This window comes from Gouania willdenowi, chromosome 15 (genome assembly GCF_900634775.1).
Source record: "Gouania willdenowi chromosome 15, fGouWil2.1, whole genome shotgun sequence".
NCBI classification, from domain to species: Eukaryota; Metazoa; Chordata; class Actinopteri; order Blenniiformes; family Gobiesocidae; genus Gouania; species Gouania willdenowi.
In genome coordinates, this window is record NC_041058.1 from 13,376,756 (window position 1) to 13,404,669 (window position 27,914).

General features: G+C 36.7%; 1 protein-coding gene across 3 annotated transcripts in view; it reads left to right on the top strand.

Annotated features, from left to right (window-relative positions):
* Window positions 1-4,017: 4,017 nt before the first annotated feature.
* The window catches only part of zcchc24 (zinc finger, CCHC domain containing 24), a 46,065-nt gene continuing 22,168 nt past the window's right edge, over window positions 4,018-27,914 (top strand). For all 3 annotated transcript variants that reach the window (XR_003675679.1, XM_028469404.1, XM_028469406.1), the window contains exons 1-2: window positions 4,018-4,502; window positions 11,194-11,394. Coding sequence is in view for 2 of the 3 variants with exons in the window: in XM_028469404.1 (XP_028325205.1) it covers window positions 4,263-4,502; window positions 11,194-11,394 (441 nt within the window). In the remaining variant the exon portion in view is untranslated. The remainder of the gene's footprint in view (window positions 4,503-11,193; window positions 11,395-27,914) is intronic.

Below are 27,914 nucleotides of genomic sequence, written 5' to 3' on the forward strand. Positions count from 1 at the left end.
ACACACACACCTCAATGCGACACAAGTACGTTATGTCAACATCATAAATATATGGAAAATATGACGTTTCACCATCACGCTTTATCTGAAAGGTGTGTCAGCTGAGACTGATCAGGTGATCCAGTATGTATTTATCGAGAAAAATGAAAAATGTAAGTGAATGAAAAGATTTTATAAAATAAAAATAAAAAAAGTTAGATTTCAGCAATTTTGTGAGAGAAAAGTTAGAAATGATCAGTTTGTATATGTTCAGTTTGTCTGATCCTGACAACTTGACTTCCATGAATGGAATTACATTACTCAAGGAAAGATATGCAGTGTAAATACAAATATACAACAAATAATGATTATAGAGTTGTTTTTTGTTATTTTCTTTTTTTTTTTTTTTTTTGTCAAAAAGTAAGTTTGATTATATATAGCTATAAGCCTACAATGTTTTTATGTGTGAATATGAACACTTTTAAATCCAAGTTAAAAACTCTTCTTTTCTCTACTGCTTATGACTGAGAAGATTTGTCATCATTTTATTTTTGGTTTAATGGTTTAATTGTTTTAAATGTTGATTTTCAACTCTGTGTGTTGTGTTAATGTTTTTATTGTTGATTTTAAAGTCAGTTTAAGGAATGTATAAAGTGCACTATACAAATAACTTGGCTTTGCATTGCCTTATGGTACATATAACAATATTATTTATTTTATTTCATTTTTTAAGTAATTGTGGAAAAGATATTAACTGTCAGTTGAGTCAGTTTAAAGCTCCAACTCCCCACACTTCCAGCCTCCCCCTCCCTATATCTGATAAGCTTCCTATGCTATGACTGTGGATTATTGATAATGTATTCCTGTATAAATATGTATGTCAATCCCTGCTGCAAGTGTCTATAAAAAGACAATATTTCCCATGAGCATGTTGGTACTTTGTTACCGCCTTATTTTTCCAAGTGTGGCAAATTACACCTTATATTTAATAATGTTCACCTTGAGCTTCAACAGAGATGAGGAGGATAAAATAATTAACTAACTTAAGCTTATACCTATGAATTGGTGTACCCCATCTCATCACCAGTACCCCTTATGTTTGTTACCTATTGTTTTTATATATCACCAAGCTCCTTTGAACTTTTCAAGCTGAAACATTATGCTTTTAACCCATTTTATAATGTCTTCCTGACATTTTAGTATTTTTCTTTAGCATATCCTCACAGAGACATTTCACATTATGGCTTTTTCTATTGTTTGGTGGCGAGGCACAATGTTTAAAATAGGGTTGTACAATGACTTCTCTTTCTTATTCGATGTATTTATCCTTTATCCTCTCTCTATCCTTTATTTATCACTGATCCTTTATACTTTATATTATTATTATTATTATTATTATTGTTGTTGCTGGCTTGTTTCTTTGTTTTTTGTTGTGCGCACCAACTACCAAGTCAAATTCCTTGTGCTGTCTTAAAACTATACTTGGCAAATAAAACATTTCTAATTCTGATTCTAGGAAATCAATAGTTTAATGTTTCCATCATGTACCAAGTACCCCTGGTTTTGTGCTGACGAATAAAGGAGATGATGCACCAGTCTACTACATACAATAGAGCAGCTATTCTCAACTGGTGGGTTGGGACCCAAAAGTGGGTCGTGGACCAGTACTGGGTGGGTCGCAGCCAGCCGGTCAAAAATAAGTACCTCTCAAATTGGACTTGTCTTTTATTTTGAAAGAAACTTTTTTCTTTTGACAGACTTGCTGTGAAATGCATGTTACACAGGAAAATATATCGATTTATGTCTTAAAAAAGATTATGTATGTGTGTTTTCGACAGCTATTTTCAAAAAACTAAATTTGGTTGGTTGAATTCTAAAAAAAAAAGTGGGTCGCAATTTAATGGCCGTGACAAAATGTGGGTCCCAGGGTGAGACCAGTTGAGAACCCCTGCAATAGAGGTTAGGATTTAAAAAAAACAGCTGAGAAAGACATTAGGGCAAAGGGCGAGAAAGAAGCAGGAGCCGTGAGGAAAGAGAGTAGGAAAAAAAAGACCTAAGAGACAAATATAAGCCACTCACCCAACAGGACAGACAGGCAAAATCATGACAAAGCCCTACTTTGTTTACTGGTTTTGTTTGAAATGTCAATATTTCCCAACTATACAAAAACGTATTTGTACTGAAAGAATTTATGGATGTTGTAAATTAGATGATGTGACTGTTACACCTAAGGGCTGGATGTATCCTTTTAGAAAACCATTATTGATACTGTGCATACAGTAAAGGTCTGGTACAGCACATTTATTGATGGTTACATTTTCAGTAATATTAAAACTTATATTAAAACCTTTTACTTGTGCAAGAAAAAAGTACAAATAAACAAATATAAATTACAGTCTATACTGTGTAATCTTATACTTCACCTGGATTTGAATCAGACAATATTTACCTTTTTTTTTTTTTTTTTTTTAAATGATGGATCATTAAAACTCTCTACAAAGAAACGTGGGCTTCAGAACTGTGCAAGAGCATGATTGAATAACTGTTATTGTGTATGTCTTGCTAAATCTTTAAAAACAATATAATCATGGACACCAAAAAGTCAGGTTTACTATTAAGCACAACAATATCTTAGAACATTGTAGGAATGCAATTCATGCAGTGCAGTTAAAAAATGTCCATATTGAAATCACAGGTTACATTGTGTTGTATATAGTGTAACAACATGCTTAGATATATAATTGTAATTTTTCCCTTAACCCATAGACTATGTATTTTATAGGCATTTCTAAATAATTATACTGCAATTATACAGAAAATGACAGAATAATACACTTGATTTAGGTGTTCTGAAAAATCATTTGTGATCACGAGGTTTAACTGGCATTGCTATTTATTGTTATTTACACATTTTATGACAGGACTTGTCATTTTTATTTGAGCCAACTGACTAAAATATTTTATTTTGGAGGATGATCTAAGGATTTGGTCCAAATTTAGGAATTATAATTTTGAAAGCAATTGAAGGTGCAAAGCATGTGGTGAATTCCCTTTTCAGGAACAACCACTGACCCACAGAATAACCGACTAACTAATATCTGATATACTAACAGTGTTGGGAGTAACTAGTTATTTTTGTAATATATTCATTTTTGAAGTAACTCAGTAGTGTAACTCATTACAAAAGTGAAACGTGGTCATATATTACTAGTTACAATTAAAGTAACTCAAGTTAGATGCATATTTGATTTAAGTGCATATTTGCTTTGTTTTCTCACTGTTTGCAATTATTTGAGCAAAAAAAAAAGATAATCATTATAGTTAAATATAACGTATGGGGAACAAAAAAGAGCTTTCTGCTTCTGAAACAGCAGAAGTATTTGAAACAAAACTTAAACCGATGTTATTCGAACACTATCAGTGTGATATAATTAGTGTTCGGGACCAAAAGTAACTCAAAGTAGTGTAACTCAGTTACATTTAAAAAAAAAAAAAACAGTAATTTATTAATACAAACATATTACATCACAGTAACTAGTAATATAAACATATTACAAGTTTAGAGTAACTTATCCAACACTGTATACTAATATAATTGATTCTGAACTGACCATTCAAAGCTATCTATTGTACCTGTACCATTAGCCACCAGAGGGAGCCATTTCCAGCTATTTCTGTACTCGTCGTTGTGTTGGCCACCACCCTCAGTTTGACAGAAATCCTAAACTTTTAATGAGTCCTATTGTATGAACTGATGGTAACTATTGAATTTCCAAGTCAAAAAAAATTAAATGAAGTATAGAGTAAAATATTCAAATTCAAATGAAAATCTTTACTAATGTTTGATTGAAGTTTCTACTGGTTAAGCCTGGGACATTATATTGCCTATTTATTTAACAAATGAAGGTCGATGTTAGTCAGGAGATCGCTTTTTATGGGCCCGAATTAATGGTCATATTATCCAGAAGCTGATTGGCTGCCAGCTGTCGGTAAAGCCCGCCTCCTGATTACATATCCAATCAGTCTCTCTCTATCCGCTGCTTTTTAAGGCAGATAGCGGATCATGGAGAGCAGGGGGACACTTTTTATACGGATATATTAACGCAATGACTGTTTAGTGTCAACAAGCGGGGACCAGGCTCCCGGTTTGAGGAGGACAGGGTCCGTCCGAGCACTTCTTCTTGTCGGGTAACAGGGAGAGGAGAAGACGGCCTTGAAGAGTTGAGAGCGGTCCAACAACAGTCAGCGGTGGAAAACTCAGTTCAGCCACTTTGAATTGAAAGATGAGCTTGTTGTCTGCCATAGACACGAGTGCCTCCGTGTACCAGCCTGCGCAACTTCTCAACTGGGTCTATCTCTCCCTGCAAGACCCCCACCAGACCAGCGCCTTCGACGCCTTCAGACCCGAAGCCAACTCTTCCCACCCGGACCTGGGCTTCAGTAAGACCCCCGCAGCGGCGGAGCTCAGCTCGTCCCTCAACTCCAACTATCTCAACAACTTCTTTCAGCTGCAGAGAAACGAGGTGAAACTCTCACTGTGTTTACGTTTATATAACTGTGAGGGTTGGGGTCAATTATCGTTGTAATCGCGTAATTGATAATTAATTACAATGATGGCGTAATTATAATCATAATTGTAATTTTAAACATCTGTCGCCATTGTAATCGTAAATTAATTGTAATTGAGTTAAGATGACTTTGTAATTGTAATTGCCATGGAAATCACTAAAAACTGTCAATTACAATTTAATTAAACGCAAAACAGGATTAGGGCCACTGAAGAAAAAAAAAAAAAAAAAAAGACAGAAAAAACAAAAAACAGAGCCAGAAGTGGAAGATTAAAAAGAAAAATCACAATTGTAATGTAGATCTTTTTTAGTCTTGAATTTTTAAATTTTTTTTTTTAGTTTTGAATTTTTTTTTTTTGGCTTGATTTTTTTTTTGGTTTTAATTTTTCGTAAACTTGATTTTTTTTTCTTTTACTTTTTTTTTGGTCTTAATTTCTTTTTTTGTCTTTTTTTCTAGTTCTTTAGTTTTTTTTTTTTTTAGTCTTGATTTTCCGTACATACATGTATGTAGTTAACACATTAAAATATGTTTCACATGAACTTTTCCCACTTCCTGTCAGTGAATTTTCACACTCATGCAGGTGGTTAGGGTCAGAAGAGTCAGGGGTTAGTGGGTTATATAATTCATTTTTTTTAATAAAGACAAAACTATTTTACAGAGTAACAATAGTATGAATATAACTGACAGTGTGTACAGAGTGTACATAGCTATTGCTAAATTCCAATTCTTGTCCCAAGTTGGGGTTTTATAAGACATTATAATAAATGCACTAAAATATTAACGTGAAAATGCTAAAACGACATCGTGCACACCATAAAAAAACTGCATACAATCATCACAAAGCTATATGACTAAAAGGGAAATTAACTTTAGTAATTAAGGATGTAATTGTAATAGAAATAGAAATAATGACTACAATGTATTTGTGATTGAAAAAAATGCCAGTTATCGTAATCATAATTGAATTGTAATTGATAATTCAAAATGTAGTTGTAATTGAAAAATGTAATTAACCCCAACCCTGGTGAACACTGTATTAGAAGACCTGACATAACCAGCATGGGTTATTATTCCTATAGAACAGTGGTTCCCAAACTGAGATCTGTGTACTCCTAGGGCAGAGATGGGCAACTCTATCACAGTGGGGGCCACAAAACTGTGATTGTATCTGATCCAAGGGCCACATGATCAACATTCATGTCAGCATTTAGAATAACTTGTGCAGTGCCCGTAGGAAGTATGTCTTGCTATAGAAAAGTGGGAGGTTAAGTTGCTTTTTCATGGATGGTTTACATAGGAGCTTTAATTTCTCTTTAATTCAGAATAAAAGTGAAATCCTCTTAAAACTGACCTTGTAAACACTCAATTCCTAATGCAAATTTAATTCTGAATCACACACACGCGCGCACACACAATTTTTTTATTATTATTATTACTCACCTTAGTTACAAACGTTGCTCACTGAGGACACCTGCTGGTCAATATTTATGGGGTGGTTTTTTTTTTTAGAATATTAGACCAACTTTAGTTGTTTTTAAAAGCCCATTGCGCAGTCACTCTTGTAGATTCTACGCAGCTTTCAACTTATCAACATTGAGCTGTTCTGCAAAGCTGCATTCACGACAGTTTTATGAAATAATTCACGAACGGGATCATTGCAGTTCAAACAAATCCGACGTTGCACACCCTTGAACCAAGCAGCAGCCATGTTGAAAGTCTCAGGTCAATCTGAGCCTGATTTAAGGAAGACACACACACACAGACAGATGTTCCTTGCTTTATAGATAGATAGATAGATAGATAGATAGATAGATAGATAGATGACCAATCAGAGCCTTTACACAGGGGGAAAAAAGGGTTTTATCGTCTTTGTGGTTTTGATGTTTTGTCAGTTTTTAGTCAATTTTGTGCGGTTTTGGAGTCATTATTTGTGTATTTGTTATTTTTTTTGTGTTTTTGTTGTAATTTTGTGTATTTTTCTGTCATTTTCTGCATTTTTGTTGTTTTCTGTATTTTCATGTCATTTCAAGTAATTTTATTAACAGTTTGTGTGTCTTTGAAGCTTTTCTGTAATGTGTCTTTTTGTGTGTTTTTGGAGTTATTTTGTTTGGTTAAGTGGTTGTTGTGTCTGTCTTTGTTGCCATTTTATTTTTATGATAAAAATTTGTGGCACAACTATTTAAAATACGCCAAACGGTGAAGTTCAGATTCTAAAACGAGCAAAACAGCAAAATAAATGAACGAATAAAAAGGCCGAAATTCAAGGTTAATGTTGGACAAGACACAGGAAAGAGTTTAGATGAGCCTGTCGACACAAATAAATAAAGTATAACATCAGCTAAGGTGTAGCCTACTTGCGATAAGAATTAAAGGCTAAGAAACACTGCTCTCGAATAAGTGTTCTTAACTCGTGGGCCGGGGCCCCAAAAATTGGGCAGGGAGCTTTTTTTTAATGGGTCTTGAACATTTTCCAATCAATATATTGTTATACATTTTTTTAATGGGAGGGCCATCTATTCACACTTCTATCAATAAGTGGCAATAATTTGGTGGATAATCTTATAAAGCACAATGTTTTGCAGTATTTTCTTCCTGATAATTAATTAGAAAATTTCATTAGAATACTATTCTTTTTTTAAATTTTGTTTTTTGTATTATTAATTTTAGGCCTTCTGAACACTTTGGGTTCTAAAGGTCTTTTTTGTTGAAAACTGCCCATTACTTGGTTAAAAACTACATAATCTTAAAAAATGGTCACTAATTCTTTTCTAAAAAGTGTCCATCGTGTAATGTTTAATATAAACCCTAACCCTTGCAGTGTGCTTTATCGCCGTAATGGATGATTATTTAATGTAATCACCATTATTTACACATTAAGATCCTTAAATGTTCTACATGTGCAAAAAAAAACCCCAAATCAATCAGAGTAAGATTAAAGTAACGTAATCAACACACTCAATGGTTTTCGTAGTAGGCCTACTACAGTGCACTCTACAGAAGTTATTGAGTTTTATTTACAGTATTCACATGTTTTTTAATGATATGAATTATTAAAAAAAATAGGGAATTGTTAATTCTATGGCGGTAGTTAGAGGGGAACTTAATACAACTTTTTTTTTTAAAGATACTATAGTATAATAATTTTCATGTATAACCCCACTGCCTCCGGCCCAGGTCGTCATTGTAAATGAGAACTAGTCCTCACCTGACCTTAACTGGTAAAATAAAAAAAATAAAAAAACACAGTAGGTCTGATTATTTACAAATTAATATTCATCAAAATTTTCCAAGAGTATTTATTCCTAGAATAGCTGTTGTGGTATGATCAGCCTGGCCTGTTAAACAATTCATACAATATACAGAGCAGCATAATATGGGACAGTAAAGCTTTTGAGTTTATTGTTGAAATTTTCCTAAGGTGTTGCACTTTGTAGACGGTCCCTGCCCATATTGCACTTGATTCACAACTTATTGACATTAATGTATGTTTTTTGCCCAGCAGACGAACTCTAAGGAAGAAAACAGCTCTGCAATTTTCCACCTTTCCACCAGGCAGATTGTTCTTACTGGACCACGCCCCTGATTAATATTTTTTTCTATAACATTACAAGGAGTTGTGAATTGAGCAGGGTAGTAATGCCCGAGTGGCATCCTGACAAACCATGAAATGTGGAGGAATTAAAACTCTGTAGTAGTCATGGTGAGTGTGTGCCTTTGATTAGGGATTTAAAAAAACACAGCTACAGATAAATACACATGAATCAGCTCATTGAGAACTTCATGACCTGAGTCCATTCACCCATGGGCAATTCTAATCACTGAATAAATTAATTTATTATTTTTTTCCCCTCTTTCATACAATTCTTTCATTTATAAAATTCTGTGTAAGAAATTGAAAGGGTAAAAGAACAGCAAATAATGCAATACTATTTCTGGCTACTTGCCATAACAAGTGATAGAATAATCAATTACTAAAATACTTGCTGCTAGCTGCAGTTCTGAGAGTTGTTCTGCTGTAAGGAACGTTTCACATCAAGAGCAACCGATGGAAATAAAATCCCTCTGCACGCCTCTGTCTGGAGAAAGCAGGCCACTGCAGCCCTGTGCTGAGCTCCGCTTTCTCCGACTTCTTCAAATAGACAGGGTTGTGCAAACAAAAATCAATCCTTGTTTGCACATTGCCTATTTTCGTAACTTTGAGTAATTTTAGGGGCAAACATTCTGATAGTCTGTGCAAGGTGCAAACCTGATACCTCAGTCTATGTAAAGCCCACCTCCACTTTTCCAAAAATGTAATTCATACAGCATGCACAAAAAATATAATCACATACTTTGAGTCAAATGGAAGGGTAACTGTGATTGATGTACCACGATCAAAGTTTCTGTGAGTCTTTGTGTTGGAAATTCTAATGTGGTGTGTGGTTTGTACCCCATTTAGTGTAAGTGTTTTTCATTTTTACAGTTACCAAAGAGGCATTTTTGAAGTAATCTAACATGTTAATTAGGCAAGCATACTATAAACATTACATACAACTGTGAAAATCATGTAAATACCAGTCAGTCCAAGGGGGTATAAAGTGTTTCATAATTTGTGAACACATAGTCTGGAAAGTCTTTAATAGGTGGGGGTATTTTGCATCTTATTCTGTCAGCTAAGCCAAGTCAAATAAACCACTGCAGAGGTTTGATGATGAAATGTGTAATGAAAAATGTGGTTGTTTTTGCAGTAACGGATCACTTGCAGTAGAAAATCTGGAACATAATTACCAATATTAACAATTTCTGGGATAAAGCAAACAAAACTGCACTTTAAAGATTCAATTTAATTGCATGACCTTAGTGATGTTTGAAGTTATTGTTAGATGTCACCAACTTAAACCCTTTAAGCTGTAAAAACAGTCACATACATGATACATTTATCTTTTTATTTGGAAAAGGCTCTGCTTTACTTCCCCCATTGTATTCCAAGGAATCACTCACTCATTCAGTCAACTGCTTACTGCTTGTGTGTGAAATCCGATCTTTTTGGGGTGACAGTAGGAGGGATGAAGTCAAACTTTGGAAAATAAACAGAGCAAGGTTTCCTGTCATATATTTGTTAAACACTTTCACAATCTGCACTAAAACCTGAAGCAAGCAAAGACACAAACATGTCCATTTCCTCCTTGGTGCAGAAACACAGAGCTAATCTCATGCCAGGAAGGGAAAGTCTGAGAAACTAAGAGCAGCAACGCTTGATTTATTATGACCACATGTAATAAACGAATATGAGGCTTAAAGATGGAGCTGGTTAGCAAGACAACCTAACAGATTCCAGATAAGGAGTTGGCTCTAGGTGCTACCCAGGTCTTCAAGTCTAAGGTTTCTGACTGTGCAGTGCAGTCTTTAACAGCAAGAGCACTCAGAGCACAAACCTCCGCCAAGATCCAAATCTCAGCTTAGCCAGATATTGGCAGTTATCTGGATCAGTGATCCTGATCCTTGTACCATGATCATTCACACTTTAAAGGCTTGGAAGAAATGTGAATCCCCATTATGATGACACAGTAGGTCCAAATGTATGGGCACACCCATTTTTTTGAAAGATTGCAATAAAAGGCGTAATTCAGATTCAATTCGGAAGAAACTTGATGGGGTAATTTGAGAACCAACCCAACCCAGTTCAGATTGGTCAATTACAAACCAAGTTATGATTTTGAAACTTCACCAATGATGAGAGATAGGGATTTTAAATTTTTGAAACTGATGCAAAATCAGTATATTGCCCCAGATCCCCTCCAAAAATGAATTACTGAAATCTTCCATGGTGTAAGGTCTATCTTTGGTTGAAATTTTGTCAAAATCTGTTAAGTACTTTTTATGTAATCCCGCTAACAGGCAAACAAACAAATAAATATCCATGAAAATATTACGGTATGTCCTTGGCGAAGGTAATAAGTTGATTTCAGGAACAAACCAACTCTCTAAATTGCTACTGGGACGTTGGCGATGATGAAGTTAACAGGGATTGAACCATATTCCACGCTCAGTTGTTTTTCCTTGGTAAAGTTCTCTCAAAAATGTATATTCGAGCAATTTTATTGTTAAATTGCAAAGCAGATTACTTGTTTACTTGATAACTATTGGGCAACACCCAAGGGTCGATTCATGGCTGTCATCTATAGTTTGTCTTCAGGCAGAGTAGACTGTGAATGGAAAGGGGAAATAATGAACTAGAGGCAATGCATTCTCTGGTATTAATATTCAGAGGGCATCTGCTATAAATTCTCTCAGCCGTGTAGCATGCAACGCTGCGTGCTGTGGCTAGTTTACCACCAACAGTGCATGGTGACATTGCTGATGTTCCACAGGCTGGCGAGAGAACATGCCTCTCATCTTGTTTACACTGACTCATTCTTTACAAAGTCCCATCTTTCTCAGTGGACTCGCTCAGTACTTTTCCAGTTCATGAGCACAGCTGGGCTGCTCGCCAGATGTTCTGAATTTAATGAGTGGACTGATGTTCATTTTGTTCATAACAATAGGAAGGTCAAAGAGTACACAGAGGAAATTGGTGATTAATACATGGATCATTTTTTTAAGTATTTCTCTATGATCAGAATCTCAACATGATAATAAAAAGCTCTTTGTTATTCACTTTTATAGGCCCTGAACAACAATGTGTATAAAGATGTGTCACCCTATGGCTCCCTGAACAACATTGTGGATGGACTCAACTCCCTGACGGACCATTTCTCAGACCTTTCACTTTCATCAGAGCCAAGAAAACCCAACAAAAGACCACCGCCAAACTATTTGTGTCACCTGTGCTTCAACAAGGGCCACTATATCAAAGACTGTCCTCAGGTGAGACTTGGAACACAGACAGACATGTATAACTTTAGCTCCTTAATCCTTGAATTTCATTGCTGAATAACAAGTGTGTAAGCACAGAAATCTTTACTCTTTATTTGTTTGGTTCACTCAAGTCAGTGACTAAATGGTCTGCATTTGCTCCAGTCAATTCCTGTCTTTCTCACTCTCACTGTCTCTCATTCTCTGTTTGGATCCGCTCTGACCTACTTGTTAAACAGGCTGGCCTCTGTCTTCAGCAGTCATATGTGTGTGCGTGCGTGTGTGTGTGCATGTCACTACAAGTGTGCTTATGTGGATCGTAACAGTAAAAGAAATACATCGTATTAACAGCTATGATTGATGACTTATCGAGCTTTTTCACACATTTTAAAGAAAAATGTGTGAATTTATCTCGGATCATCAATGTTTCACAATGGCATGAAAAATGTGTTTTGTCTGACATGTAGCCAAAGATCCCAATGCTCATCTGTCTTTAGGTTTCTCCCCATTCCAGTGAATTGTGGATACTTTTTTTCATGATGTAATGTGACAATCTAAAGGTCTAACATGTTTGTTAAATGATAGATTCAGTCTGTTTTAACAGTTTAATCAAGCTTTTAACATATAGTTCAACAATATTTATTATTGCTAGCATGTTTTCAATGTACTCCACTCAAATCAAGCTTTAGGGTTGCAAATGTTAATAGAGTGAAAGGGATATTTAGCTTGCAGGGGTTGTTGATGTTGGATTTTAGTCTGATCTTAGTCAATGATAGGGTTGATATTTTGGTGTTGTTTAAGCAGATCGTAAAGACCAACGTTGCTTTTGGGGTTGAGGCCGGCAAGTGAACTAATTTCACACCAGGAACACAATGGCACTTTTGGAATTGTGGAATTTTTGACACAGGATTGAGTTTTTTGTTGGACTCAAGGTACTTTGTAAACTCTCTTCTCTCGATATCTCTGGCTTTCCCTTTCCCTGCGTTAGGTACGATAACCCAAAGTTTCTTTTGCAGGAGCGGCAATGAAGAACAGATGTGAAATGAAAATGCTTTGACTTTTTATGACATGATGGCTAATCTCCAGAGGCTTGTAAAATTCCAGTGTACTGATGAAATATCTCCTGGACAGCAGGGAATTAGATCATCTATTGAAAATCTCATTAGAATTTTGCTGTGTGGTATATCATCTAATTTTTGTATTTGGTTTTCTTTAAAGACAGTTTGTTTTGTTGTGTGTTTGCAAAATTATACTGATAATTTGCAACAAATGTCCTGCGAGTAAACAAGCTGCCATATTTGAAAATGTGTCCTAATATGTTTCTCTAAATGTATTAGGACAAGCCTTGGCCTTGAATGTTAGGATTTAAGGTGCTATTATAAAATAAACTGGCCAAAGAACTATACTTCCAAATGTCTTTCAGTTGTTAAACTACCAACAGCAACTGAAAACAGTCTCCTCTATACACACTTCAACAACGCCCCGCCAATTTAGCACTCTCATGGGCATTTGTTCCCCATAAACTCACCTTCCATTTGTGCTACATCATTTACACTATTTCCCTATCACCTGTCAGTGTGTGTCCAGCCAAGGATAGTGCAGCCTTATTTAAGCAACTGAAGACCCGGTTAACAGATGTGACACCCCACATGCAATATAAACACAAGCAGGGGTGAATTTACCCTTTTTCCTAGAATTTGTGCCGTTTCCCAAATAATGTTTTTGTCTTCCTATGATCAACACTCTTCTGGATAAGGCATGGCTGTTTTTTTAATAGTTTTCTAATGTGTTCCTACTAAAAGTGGTCAAGCCAGAAAAGCTCTGCCAAAAAAAGCAGAGGCTGCTGCATTACTGAGTGCTAAGATTGTCCTGTTCCAGCATGAAGAATCTCCTACTGATGACATACACAGCCTTCCTCTTTTGCTTAACCTCGTTGTGCTTCATTCTGCTGCTTTACACATTACTTGAAATGGCTTTGTTTGTTAGCATGCTAGTAGTGGAAGGATTGTGGCTCTGCCGAGGGACTTGCTTTGCAGCGAATGAAAGCCCCAGGCTTGGTAGCAGCTGCCCAGTGCTCCCTGTCAGGGGGACTGACTGAGGTGTTATGTAAACTGGCTTTTATTCGGAAAATTAGGTCGCTCACCCAGTTATGAGCAGAATGCCTCTCACTGCCATGCTTTGGCCACCTTCCAAAGATGTCTTCCACTTGGACTCATAACTTGGTTCCGTTCAGCTAGCTAATCCCCTTAACAGCTGGCCACAACTATAATTTGAGTCACCAAATTGAAGCATTGAATGATATTTATTGCTATAATTCCTTCTAATAGATTAACTCAATGCAGAAGTTTGTTCCACTGTGCAAATCATTGGGGTTTTAAGGGTGGTTGGTGCTCATGGGCAATTCCAGCATTCTTGTCACAATCCTTTCATTAACTTATCTAAACTGTTTTTGGAATGATTTGGGGGTAAATGTTCTTAGTAAAACTAACCTATTTCACTGCGGTCTAAACCCTTTCATTGGTTGAGGCATCATAAGATTTTTTATGTCAGACATTTCTCTTTTATTACAAAGCTAAGCAGTTGATAAAGATTTTATATTTCTGCGATTATTTGATATTTGGCTATCGATGTAAGCAGTACTTGCTTTTGGATTGTGGAAGGAAACCAAAGAGTACAAAGAGAAGACCCACAATGACTCTTGAGAAAATATAGCATATATATAGAGTGAGCTCTGTAGTTTTCTGAACTAAAAAAGAACATTCTGCCTATCAAGTGTCAAAAAAGTTTTGATGAAATTGATCCAGTCCAAATGTTGACACATCTCTAACCCTTGCAGTATCATGGCCATGCCCAATGGTGTATGTACTACCATATGCCGATTACGGCGATGGTTCTCACACCTCATGCAGTGTTAATTTCAGCGGCAGCCTGTCCTTTGTGACAAATGGTCACCATAATCTCCCATAACAGTGTCAACACCAAGTCCTGAGGCGAGCTGTGAAGTGAGGGCCTCTTCACACCAGAGACCAATCACACCTTATGTAATGTGCGACTTGCCCAAATGTGTGTTTTTCCTTTGGCTGTGGTGATAACCTAATGACTCATCATTACTGGTGCCCATTTTACGCACAATACCAAATAGTAGTCCAGTGTCGCTGTTTTGGTTTTCTGACAGCAAACATTTTTCAGAATCAGAAATCAAAAACAGTTTTATTGCCGGTATAGTTAACACATTACGAGGAATTAGTTTTGGTGGGTTTGGTGCAACAATAAATACGTATATAGAGAAACAAAGACAAAAAGACAAAGACAAGGATAACAGTGCAACCAGTAGCAATATAAAATATAGACGTGGTTGTGCGATGTAGTGTATATTTTTGTTATCACCTCAGGTAATTGTGCAGAAAATATGTTTTTGATAATCATTCTATAAAAGTAGCGTGTTTATGTTAATTTGCACATAGCACCATTAATATTCATTGTTGTTTGAAAGCTTCTCATATAGAACACAAGCATTATGGCTGAAGGAACACTGTAATTTCTCATTAGTCTAATGCGTTGCAAGAACCTTGGGGGTAATTCACGAAACGTAGATTTGGGATTTAGCTAGGTTATTCCTGATGACTGGAACAGCCATTAGTCCTGCCCATTTTCCAATAAACCACATTACTGTCAGTGATTTATTTTTCTCTTCATTAATTCACGAACATTAAGAACTTTCATGTATATTTTTTAAATTTTTACTAAAATAAAAATAGCATTCCTAACAGTTAACATTAATGATAACGAGAGATTAGATGGGCAGTAAATGCATAGTGGAATATTCTCCCTCAGTACCATACTTCGTGGTGGGGATAGGGCAGTGTAAGTATTCATTTTTTAATTTCATGAATAACTGAGGGTAGTAATTGTATTTCATTAATTTCTGATTTCTCACTGAAGCCCAGTGCTTCTTTAGTGCTTATGAAATCAATCTTTAGTGCTGATTTTTCAATAAAAATGGAAAATAGACTTGATTTATATAGTGCTTTTATGACGACACTGAAGTAGTCACAAAGCACTTTACAATATCAACTCATTCACCCATTCACACACCAATGGGACTGAGCTGCCATGTAAGGCGCTGTTCAACCACATGGAGCAACATAGGGTTCAGTGTCTTGCCCAAGGACACTTCTACGCATAGACAGGTATAGACTGAGATCGAACCCCCAACCTCTCGATCAGAGGACGACCCCCTCTACCATCTGAGCCACGGTCACCGTAAAAGTAGAAAAGATTAATCAAAACACTCACAAGTCTAATAAATGATATAGTGGTTGAATGTGACTTAGGCTTAATGCATCGGGATTTTTCCTCTTTGTCTTCTCATGTCTCTGATGAGTAAATCTGTACTTCTGAAGAAAGCTGAACACACTTCTCCCACACAGTGACAGCTGGCTTGGCTGTTCTTCAGCCTGATCTGAGTTTGGTGAAACGGAAATAGCCAGCGTGGTCAGAGAGGGTTTAGCTAAGCCAGACATCATCCACTTATCCTTGATTTTTTAAAATTCTTTGGTGTAAATTTTATATGTTTTGAGCTTGTTGAATTTTATGATTATTTTACACAAAATAATTTTAAAGCCATTTAACTACATTTAAAAAAAAAAATCAAGGCAGTACTTAGAACTCATTAAAATGTTATTCAAAATGCTTAAAGCAGTATATTATATAGTATAGTAGAATCACGTTCTTTTCTAACTGAGGTTTCTGTCTCTGTTTGTCAAGATTATTTGGAATTTTGATTGATTTGAGAATTAGGTGAATCTTTCCAATGGCTTTATACGTTACCATGTTCATGTTTGGAAGCCATGTTGACTTTGTGCTGAACAAAACTAATGATTATATTAAATAAAATAAGTTGCCCGCCTTTGATTATCTGATTTCTTGTTGCTTTTGTGATTCAAAACCAAAATTTCTTTCTCTTTCTTCCAAGAGACTTTGTTTAATTTGACTGGAAGTCTCACTTTGAGCTAATGTCCACTTTGTGTGTACAGCTCGACGTATTAGCAATGCGCTTGGAGGCATATGCTATGCAGTTCCCTGTGGCCTAATGTTTATGAAGGAAAAGTACTAAAATCTAAGTCAGTCCTTTAGCTATGTAAACATCTTTTGCCCTCAAAAGATATACTGTAAGTGGGATAATCTTGCATTTTAAGTTTTCTCTGTTACTAACAGCTGCTTTCTCTCTGATCTTAGTTTTTTACCCTCTCTTTCTCCCTCTTCATTGTTTATCTTGTCAATAAGCGACCTTTCAACACTACGGTCACACTTCAACATTTGTTATGAGGTATTGCTTTAAATTTTGGCCCCATGATCCCTTCACTACAGGGCTAGCTCTGACACGACTGCCTTTATTTGCAATGGCAAAAAGGGCATATTGGAAGCGTGACTGTCATTCCATTCAACCACACTGCGTCACAACGAGAGATGGTTACAATTTGAAAGCTCGAGCAGGGCACAAGAGCTGGGGACAGCGGGCCAATGAAAGGAGGGTGAGGGTACTTCTCTTTAAAGGAAATCAAAGTTTTAAGAAAAGAAAATACATTTATAAAAGTGGCATTTCCTACCAGCTGGTTTGCGTTGTGCACAGAAATCCCATCCTTCCTCTCAGTTTTTGCTGAGACAACAATCACAAAGCTTCCTGTTTTGATAACTGAAAACCTCATCTATGAAGCGGGTGCACGGTTACATGAACAAAAGTCAACTAAAATCAGGTATTTTGAAGTTAAATGAGAGGCAGTGAAAGAGTAAAAACTTTATGATGAGAAGGCATGGACATAAAATAACAGATCAGTCTTAAATGAATACTTTTAATGATAAAATGTGTGCCGCACGGTGTATATTGGGTTTAGTAATTTAGTGCGCAGTATTTGAATTTTTTTTCCCCATTGTTAATTATTCTCTTTTGTTGCACGTCTGACTATATACTGTGAAATACATGCTGTAATTAACAACAATTGTGCTAGTATGGCTTGCTTCTCAAATTACTTAATGTAATGTGTTCTCTCCACTGAATAAAACACATTTTAAACCCACATTTTACCTCCCCATTGAACACATTTCTAAAATGCTGCAGGAAGCCAAAAAGTAACATTTTGGCTTGTTCACTGGCTTACTGGTCAGCAGCCCCATGAATTAGAACAGGATGGTTCACCTATAACTGAGGCTGAAGAAGGGAACCAAAAGTTTAAAGGTGGTATTTCCTCTGCAGCATGTTATCCCCTTAACACACCATCTCTATACAGCTTTGCTAGCTTATAATAACTGTGATTTACCTTTTTCTAACCTATCACTCGCTTATTTTGGGTGATAATGCTTGACACCAGCAGTGACCAGTATATTGTGATACACTTGAACACATCCATTTCCCAGCACATGTTGACTTCTATTAGCAGCACCTTACTATGTTGTCCAGTCTGGACACCTTTTTTCTGGTAAAGACAACACAACATTTGAGCGATTCCTCTTTGCAGCAGAAGTTACCATGAATACTGTATAGAGTCAATTTACATTCATCTTATAACCAAGCCTGACCAAGGTTCACTTAAAGGAGATAGGCCCTATGCACCAGCGTCATTTTTCAAAAGATCTGATGAATTGAAAAGATTGGCACTCTCGATAAGAGCGTTAATAAATTGAATTGAATTTATCTATTTAATTGGCACAATGCAAGTTAACATAGATCCTGTATAGTACAGAATGATGCATTGTAATGAGAATGTATGACTTTGGTAGTCTTCAACCCTTTATCGTAGTTGGGCATTATTTTTCTCCCTGCTCAGAAAAGTAATTATTACTTAATTTGAATTTCTTTATTAGTCCATCCATCCATCCATCCATCCTGAGGTATTGTAAAATATTTGTATTTGGTACAATTAATGATTCTTCTGTTAGATTCTTAAGAAAAGACTGAAAGACAGGATGGACAAGTGAACAGAGGGACAGGCAGACACTCTGAAGCTGTGATTACTGGCACACTGGATTGGGTTTGGTGTCAAGAGATCAGGGACTGACACTGCTGGCTTTGTGTCTTGGCTGAATGGGCACCTTCGGGGAGACTGCGGTACTGAATGGGCACCATTGGGGAGAGCCCTAGTGGTGGGAAAGGAGGGTGGTAATTAAGGCAGTCATTGTATGTCTGTAGGATATGCTAGACAGAGAGGTCAGGAAGGCAGGGCTATATTGTTCACATCACAGTGGTGAGTCAGACTAAGTATGTTTGGAGACAGATTTGGACCTACAAGAGTGGAAAAAAAAGGAATTAAAACAAAACAAACGTATAGTAGAGTCGAAGGTGGACATCATGGGAAACACTAATGTATAATCGGTTATATGTTTATAGTCGTACAACTGAATAACACTGTGGTGTTTCATTACCGACCAAAACATTGAGGTTTGTGTTTGTAAAATCACAGAATAAAGAAATAGCCGTTTAATAGGCTCAACATCTCACAAACAAGAAGTGTTATTTAACTAACTCAGCTCAAATCACTGATCAATCCATATAAATAAAAAAAAAAACCCAAATATAACCAGAAACTGTATTATTATCACATATTTTGATTACCTAAAGAAACATTTGAGCATAACAAGGTGTATTAACAAAAAATAAATTTCTAATGATGCAATGTAATGGAGTAAAAAGTACAATATTTGTCTCTCAACTGTAGTGGAGTGAAAGTTATACGTATCCTCCCAAAACAATACTCAGTTAAAGGACAGATACTCAAAAATAGTAATTAGGTACGGTACTTAAGAATATTTACTTTGTTACTGTCCACCAATGAGTATAGCATAGTACCGTAGGGCAAGGCAAGGAAACCTATCTGTATACAGCGTACTTGTAACATAACAATTCAGTGTGCTTCATGATTAAAAGTGCAATAGAAAACATTGAAATGAGTTTGTATATTACAGTATATAAGGCTGGGTTAAAACAAATCAATTTGAGTCTATTGTCTTTTGAGTTGCTTAATAGCGATTCACAAAATCCTAAAATCAGTCATTTAATATGTCTTTTCTACAGTGTGTATTCAGTGCTGTGAGCTCAATTCTTATTGTAAACATGAATATATTTATTACAGCTCCAAGTTGGAACTGGGTGTATTGAATTGATTTGGGAAATAGTTGGGTGCAATAGTTGATGCATTCTAAGCCTTTTGAGAACTCCCTCTTTTCCTCATATCTGTATACTCTCCACTGTAGTTTGTAGAGAAGTTTTGGTCTGGGGTGAAGGCTGGGGGAGGTGCACCATGGGAATGTTTTTACAGAGTGACCCTTGATCTTCCTTCCAGTTGCAGTAAAGACTCTGAAAGCCTGAGTGAGTCAAACTGACTCACTCAGTCAGTTTGACAAAGGCCGAGGCAGAGAGCGAGTGAATACTGAATTGTAAACAGATAAGGCTTATCAGCGATGCTGAAGACATGCTGTATCAGACGCGTTTTGCTCTTTCAGCACGTCACGGTGGACAGAAAACGATTGTCATTGTGAAAAACCACTGTGATCACTACTTGTTGCCACAATATGATTTTCATGGTTTGAACATAGAAAGTTATTTTCCTAGCAAGAGCTTTGAGACACCATATAGGGCCATAGGTCTAATATAGCATTGAGACCTAGTTACACTGAAAGTAGCAACACGTGTACAGTGTATCCAGCAGTATCCACACATGAACGCCAAGCCATTTACTCCCTGTTGCAGGCGATACATATATGATACATGCAAACACGGACAACTGGAAGATGAACTTCCTATGCTACAATATAATGTTGTGAACCTCTGTATGCCCCCAATCTGGTACCAAACCTGCTGTTGTCATTCACTTAACTTGTAACCCAATGCTCCAATGCAGCTGCACAGCTTGTCGAGCTTAGTGGGTTGTGGCTAATCCGGCTAGGAGAAAGCAGGAGAAAAGTTCACACCCGTGGTCTCATTTAATGTTTGCCCTTCATGGCCAGTAAATATTGTAAGTCTGGTAGGCTGTGGAAAAAAGGCAACTTCAATGCGTTGATGGAACTGAGCTACTAAGTTCAACCAGAGAGACTCCATCCAATCATGGCCCAGATGGACTTCAATTGTGTTTCCATCCAATGAAATCAGAATGAAGAATCTTGTCAAAATCATCAGATTTAAGACGAGTTTCATTGGCATGAATCAAAAAGCCGACATGCCTGACTCTCATGGGTATCTGTTAGTAATTCAAGAACATGACACTAACATCCGTGACCGATCAGAGAGTTGTGGAAATCTAGGAATCTGGGGCTAGGGTCTTGGCTGTGAGTGAGTGTTGGCACGATATGCCTCTGCAGCTGTCTTGGACACACATGATGTGGGTTTGTTACTGAGGAGAAAACCATAGACATACAAATATACATGGACAATGTACGTACATGAATGTCTTCACAGATCGAAGGCCTGCAGAAACCATATGCAGTTCTGGAAACAGTGTTCTGTTGGGGCAATGGTGAAACTTCACATGTTTTTTCAAATAGTTTTTTAATTATTATTTTGTAGTAGAAGTTTTTTAGGATGTGGATGTGTATGATCACAGTTAACACACACTGCCAAAACTGGTTTCTCCAAACAATAGTATGGAATACAAAAGCAAGCTAATATTGTTTTTTTTTCTACTTAAAGCAAAAATATTATCAAAGCGGACCTAGCTGAGATTTAACAGCTAAGCAAGTTGTAATGTTAATGCTCTCAGTTTTGAATCACAATACAGTAACTCAAAGCATAATTTTATATGGCTACTAGAAGATTTATTTTTTAAGCTGTCTAATACAAATTCAGGGACAAAAGTCAAAACACATGGATTTCCACAGGCAGTTTAAACAGTTCTTTATTCTTTCAGGATTGGGTTTGATTCCTCCCATGTGTACTTGTTTTAATATTTTCAGTTCAACCGTTCTTCCTGTCTTTAATTTACTTTAAAGGAACAAATACAAATTGACCTATAGTTCTTCCAAGTTTGCTTCTTTTTTCACCACCCGAAGATTACTTTAAAATACCGGTACTTACTTTTCAGACAGTTTCTAACAGAGCTACCTTTTCTTATCTACATGGCTGATGTTTTTTCTTTGGCACAGCTGTTTGGATAATATTGTTTACCTTGTGATCGATATCTCCAAATTTCCAAGAACGGAGGGAACAGGAGTAATATGCCCAGCATACATTATTTTGCCAAAATGAAAGTTTTTTTTTTTTTTTTTAGGATTACTTGTTTAGATGTCTCTTTGTAACTAATTTGGTTTTAAAAGACATCTAAGAAGTTTCTTCCAAAAAAGTCAAGCATAGAGTTTCATGACAATACTACATGTTTTTTTTTTTTAACACAAATTTCCCAGGATAGTAAATCCTATATATAGCCTTTATTTATACTCCTTTGCCTCAATGTCTACTTCTTTAGGTTTGTGTGGGTCGGAAATCATTTTGGAAAATTGTTGCCTCTAGAAATTTACGCTTTAAAATTGATATGGGGTTAAATTACATACCAAGATTGTCACGGAGTTGTTTTCCAAATACCATTTTTCCAGCCTTTTATTCTAAACACTGCATGGCTCCTCTCTCACACATCGTGAGAATGGCTCAAGTGATGTGAACATGGCAGCATAAATCTCTCAAAGGCTCTTTTTTTTGACTTGTAGACAAGTGGGATATGCTATTGTAAGTAAGGTGTTTTAATAGGGTATTGAATGGTCATGCAAATAGCTAAAATAAAAGGGCCTCTAGAATATGAAACCTTTTTCAAGAATAGCAGCGTGACCCACATAAGTGCAGAACAGATCTGGACACGTACAAGCTGAGTGACTGACGACTGGGATGAGAAGTAACATCCAACCAGCTCACATAACATCTGCTAACTAATAATAGACAATATTAGTATCTTTGTCAGCAGGTTTAAAATACCAACGCATAAAGGCACTCGGAATTTATAAATTTAGCATTTGAATGAGAATTTATTTCAGATAAGTAGGATACCAGTGCTGGGACTAACCACAGATAGTTATTCCGGTTCTCTCTTTGTCAACACCTACAATCAACAAAACATTCTGAGATTAAAAAAGGTCAAATGGAGTTAAAAAAATCCTTATCTATCACAAACTGGCTTAAAAGAAACACATGCAGATGTAAACCAAACAAAGCACATTAAAAATATACTGAAATATATTATAGCAAGGTCAAGCCAAGATAGTCTTGGTAATAATACATGACTTTTAAACAATTGGGCTTATCAAAACCCTCTTCAAAATAAATAATAAGGCCTATTACAATCAAAGATTGTTATAGCTGGGTGTTTGTGACGTTTTGATGATTTCTTATAGAGAGTTTTCGCTTATGTCATGTTCTGAGCAGTAACCCGGATGCATATTGGAGGCACGCGGAGGTAAACACTGCAATGGATAAATGTCCGAAATCACAGAAAAGCTCCTCGAAATGTGTTACAGATGCAAAGGCATACAGGCAATGACTTGGTCCACAGGAAAGGGCATGATATTTGGAAAAGTTACGCTTTATTGGTGGTGCAGATCTATACAGTCGGCTCCGTCGTCTTGGATCAATGACAATCCAGAGAGTCTTCCGTCTATTGCGTATCCTGATATTGCCAACTACCTGGTTTTAACCCTAACCAAATATGGTTCATCCTTTTGATAAAGGTCAGACCTTTTACCTGGAATACAATGAGAAAAACAGCTCATTTTAAAAACTGTGTTGCTACTGTAGCAAGCTATTAAATGTGATTATATTAAGTCAGTAATGTCACATGCAGGAGCTTGATATGAATTATACTATCATCAGACTAGAAAATTAGTTAAGAGCCGTTGCTATCAATAATTCACTTAACTGACAAGAAATGGGCCGAACAAATTTGGATGTTGTCCAGATTTTTGCCTCTGATAACTTTTGACATTATTCTCCCTGATTTGTTATAACTTTTGGCAGTCTATAAAACTCCAAATGTTTCACTTTTGGACCCGCCCCTCCTTTAAAAACACCTGTTGACTGCAATCTGTGGCGAGTAGGTTGGATTGAGAGAATTGTCAATAGAGAGCCTATTCAGTTGATAGTTAGCATAGCATAGATTGTTCTTTGGAGATTCTATAATATAAACTGGTCGTGTCTTACCTGCTACAGGAGAACTGCCCATAATTAAGGTGTTTTTTGAATTTCCAGCCTAGATCTACGTCAGTCAAAACCTCCGGGTTTAGTTACTCTTTAATGCACTTTCTCGATGTTAATCTAATGACGCAATAAATGTGGGTTGTACCTCCCTCCCACCAATCAACGAGTGCATGCTCAGGGCTTAAAGTTAAATACTATTTAATAATAAAGAGAAAGAAGGCATTGGTAAGTAAAAGTTTTTTTTTACATTTTTGGAAGTTACAAGCCAGCAATTGCACAATGTATGTACGGTACATAATGTGTAATTGTGTGGTTTATATTTAGACACATCTGCACAAGATAAGAACCATTATCTCCCAAGTTGTTGATGTGGAACTGTGAGGCAGTTGATGGTTTATGGCAGCTGAGGGGGGTACATGGAATCAAAGAGGGCCATATTCAGTGCTTAAAAGGGCCATTATGAAGTTAGAGCTGCATGAGAAGAACCAAATCACAAAATTAATAGAGGGTTACTGAAACGCTTCAAAGAAAAGATCAGGGAATTTTTCCATGTCATGTCTCAGTTAGGAATCAGGAATGATTGATGCTTTGATCTTTCTTGATGTTTCACAGAGGAAAAGCAGCTCTCAGGTTTAAACCACATCCAGGTTTTGGCTTCCCCCTTGTGCCATTCATGAGATTGCTAATGCTAGCACACTAACTGAAACCACATTAAAGCAATTAGAAGTCTTATCAGAAATGCTACGGTTAATGAGCAAACCAAACAAAAGCTACAAAAGACTCAAAGCTAACATTGTGGGCTGGAGTCCCAGTGCTGTATCTGTAAATCTATTGCTTTTGGAACCAAAGCCAAACTAAACACAGATCTCAAGATGAGGAGGCAAGTATACACACATGTGCATGGACACACTTGTGCATGCACAGCCATGTGCACATGGAAATGCAATACACACAAGTTTGGGGCTGGCTTGGTGTTCTTGTGTTGCTCTCTGAGTGATGTCCCGGGGGATGCGGAGAGGCAGAGCGGGGCCTGAGCTCCTCCGCTGCTCCTTTGTTTACACTGATGGTTTCCAGATGCTAGTGAGTGATCGGAACGCTACGGAACGCTGGGGCGCAGCCCTGCAGTTTAAGGCCTGTGCCAGAAAGCCTGGATCATGGCAGATCTATCTAGGATCCTTGAAAAACATACTTTTGAGTAACTCTCAAACTGTTTCCAGAGTCTCCAAGAGTTTGGGGAAAATTAGTATAGATGATCACTTCTCTTGTGAAAATCTTCAACTGCAAAGGCTAAGACATTGTGCTGATTTAATAGTGAAAAGCATGCAAAGCACAATGACAACTACAGCCATTAGAGGTAATTATCTGAACAACAAAGACTTGGATCCATTTATTTGAGAGTAATTCACATCTTTGTCTTTTCTCTGAAACTTGAGTCTTGAGGGGGTCCAGCCAAGTCTGTGCTTTGATGTTGATTATACTGAAAGATGTTTTAGCCTGTAACTTCCCTCAAGCAGTTTGTGTTTTGTCTTTGTAACTGTGTTTTAACTGGGATTGTTCCTCTTGACAGAGATGCATTGTGTTTGAGTAAGGGCAAATTTGTCATTTAAGCAGCACACCTGTTCTTTTCGTCACTTTCGGCCCTGACCACTTTTCCTTACAACCACTATAAAGGGACAGCTGCACCACCAAAAGAGCCGCAGAGAAAGAGTGAGGGAAAGATGCACAGAAAACAGTGGCTGTATTTAGAGCTCACAGAGCATGTTAGGATTAATAAATAGTCCCCATAATGCACCTGGCTAAGGTCCTGGAATGTATTTGGGGTAGTTCAGCCCAGCAGCGGAAAGAGCTGATTAAAAATGCTCGTTCTGTGTGCAGTGGGACACAGCTGAAGTGGGGACAGTGTCATTCTTGTCAGAGACTTGAAGCCATGGCCATCTGCGTGCCCTTACTTGGCCCTCAGCACTAACATACAGGTTGATGGCTGCATCTAATGATCATTATTTATCTGTATTTATTAGGCTTGATAACAATTCAAAGAATTACAAATTTTCTTGAAGGATGAAGATCTTCTATCTAACTTAAGTTTAGATGTGAATTTGAACACCATTGTTTCTCAAATAATGTATATATAAAAAATCTATAGTTTATACCATATTTCCATAACTTAAACATTCTGTTCATGTCTTTTCCAACACTTCCATTCCTTGTTCTTTTTAGGCCAGGCTACTGGACTTACAACGCCACTCACTTTGTTTTTCTTCTTGTTCTTGTTCTTCTTGTTGCTGTTGTGTAAACTAGTTAAAACCGCGACTCCTCTGTTATTCGTGAACGGATTGGGCTGAAATTGAAAATGTGTACGCATCACCGCTCAGAGCCCAATTTTTAATTTGGGGCCAAAAAAAAAAAAAGAAAGTTGATTTCTCATTTATTTGCGTGTCAAATATTACAACGGTTGGTGGTACCGAATCATTGGCACATACCAATATATAAATGGGGCCCATAACCCCGTACGTGTCACAGGGGGTGCCAGGGGGACCCAGGGGGCCCCATTCTTCAAATGACTACTCCTCTGTTAGTTCTTGTTAGATCGGTATGCAGTTTGGTATGAATACTCTGTGAATGAATATGACGCGATGCTCTTTTTGAAAGTGGGGGGGGGGCGGTAATTTCAAAATGTATCGGAACATAGTCGTGTGATATATAGTTTCAAAGGTAATTCAACTTAGATTACGATTGTACATTGCACAATTTAATTTGATTTACTCAGTGGAACCGAATAATTTCACTGCTTTCTCCAGAACGTGGTACGTGCTATTCGGCACGGAGACGCTACGCGCGCCCAGCCGCAGTTCATCAGAACTTGTTGATAAAGGTAAAGCCAACGTCTCTGAATCCATTTAATGCTTGTGCACTCCTTTAAATTTACACAAACGGTCCGTCTCAGAAAAGTGCAATACAAATGTACTCCATGAATTTTTTGCTTTACTTCCACCGCATCAGATCTTTTCAACTACTTCAGGCCTATCCGTAGATATAAAATGTATTATAACGTTCAAACTATTTTTATGAATGGACTTTTTTTATCATAGGAACCAGAATTTTTTTTCAGCAGGTAAACACTCCTTATTCAGTATTTCCAAAAATGAGGATCAAAGTGAAATATTTATGATGGAAATATTACAGCCTTGACAGTGTCATTAATTGGTAGCAGAATTGAATTTAATGCATTATTATTTTTGGCACAAGGACAGTTTTTGCAAGATCAGAAATCCAGGCCTTCACTGAAATTTCCCTAAAATTTTGCGCAATGGTCTTTGGTTGTTAGGGGGTCATTACATCTAAAACATATTTCCCTTTATTTTGAAGGTAGAGGCTTTGATTTTTTAAGTATTCATTTAAAAAGTATTATGATATGTCATGATTTCAGTATATGAAACATTAGTGGTTACAAATGGGAGTCAAAGTGTCAGTATGATGCATATCTCATTTTCGATACATGGGAGTTCGGAATTAAGTAAATAAACATGAAAAAACAATGTTGGTAAAATGTCATAGAGCTAGCTTTTAAAATGACGGGGAAATTGAGAGGTAAAAAAATAAAAACACCAAAAATGTCACATTTGGTACCAATGATTAAAAAAGGGACCAGTAGTGGTTCTTGAACATTTTGTGTTCCTATATTACTCTTCTTCTTGGCCAATAGTTACTGAACATCAAACATCTGTAGCTAATGGAAGCTTCATTATTTTCCCAGCTGAATGAAAACAAATGAGACATTTTATTTTCAATATTTGGATATTTTTAAGATTTTACCTTCCAGCTACAGATTGGCTGCATTTAACATAAACCATAAATTAAATTAAACATATACAATTAAACGCAGTTTCTGTTGACCATGTACCAAAGACTGTTATCTGGTTTTGACCAATGAATTCCCTTGGATTCCACAAGTAAGATGAATTGGAAACACCAAGTCCAAATCCTATGTGAATATTGAAAGACTGTTTTAGCATTCAAAGAGATTTGTCCTTGGTTTGGCTTGGAAATGAATGTCTGATATTAATGCAAGGTGTGTCAATTCTGTTGCTAGAGACAGAGGATTAAGGGTTCACTGTCTGAGAACCTTAAGTCTGGTGTCTGAGGTCCACTGGTCATTATGCTCTGCCTGGAATGTAAGATCAACACAAAGGAAAAGTCAATGTTTGGCCTCAAAATGTTGGCTCAGTGCATTTTCCATTGGTCAGTAAAACACAAAAAGTGCGTGATAGAAGCACATTTTTTAGTTGATTAATTGACGTCTTTAAAATATCATAATGGTTGTCACCCAAACTATGATCTTTCTCCAGTCGTTAAAAAAATGGACCTG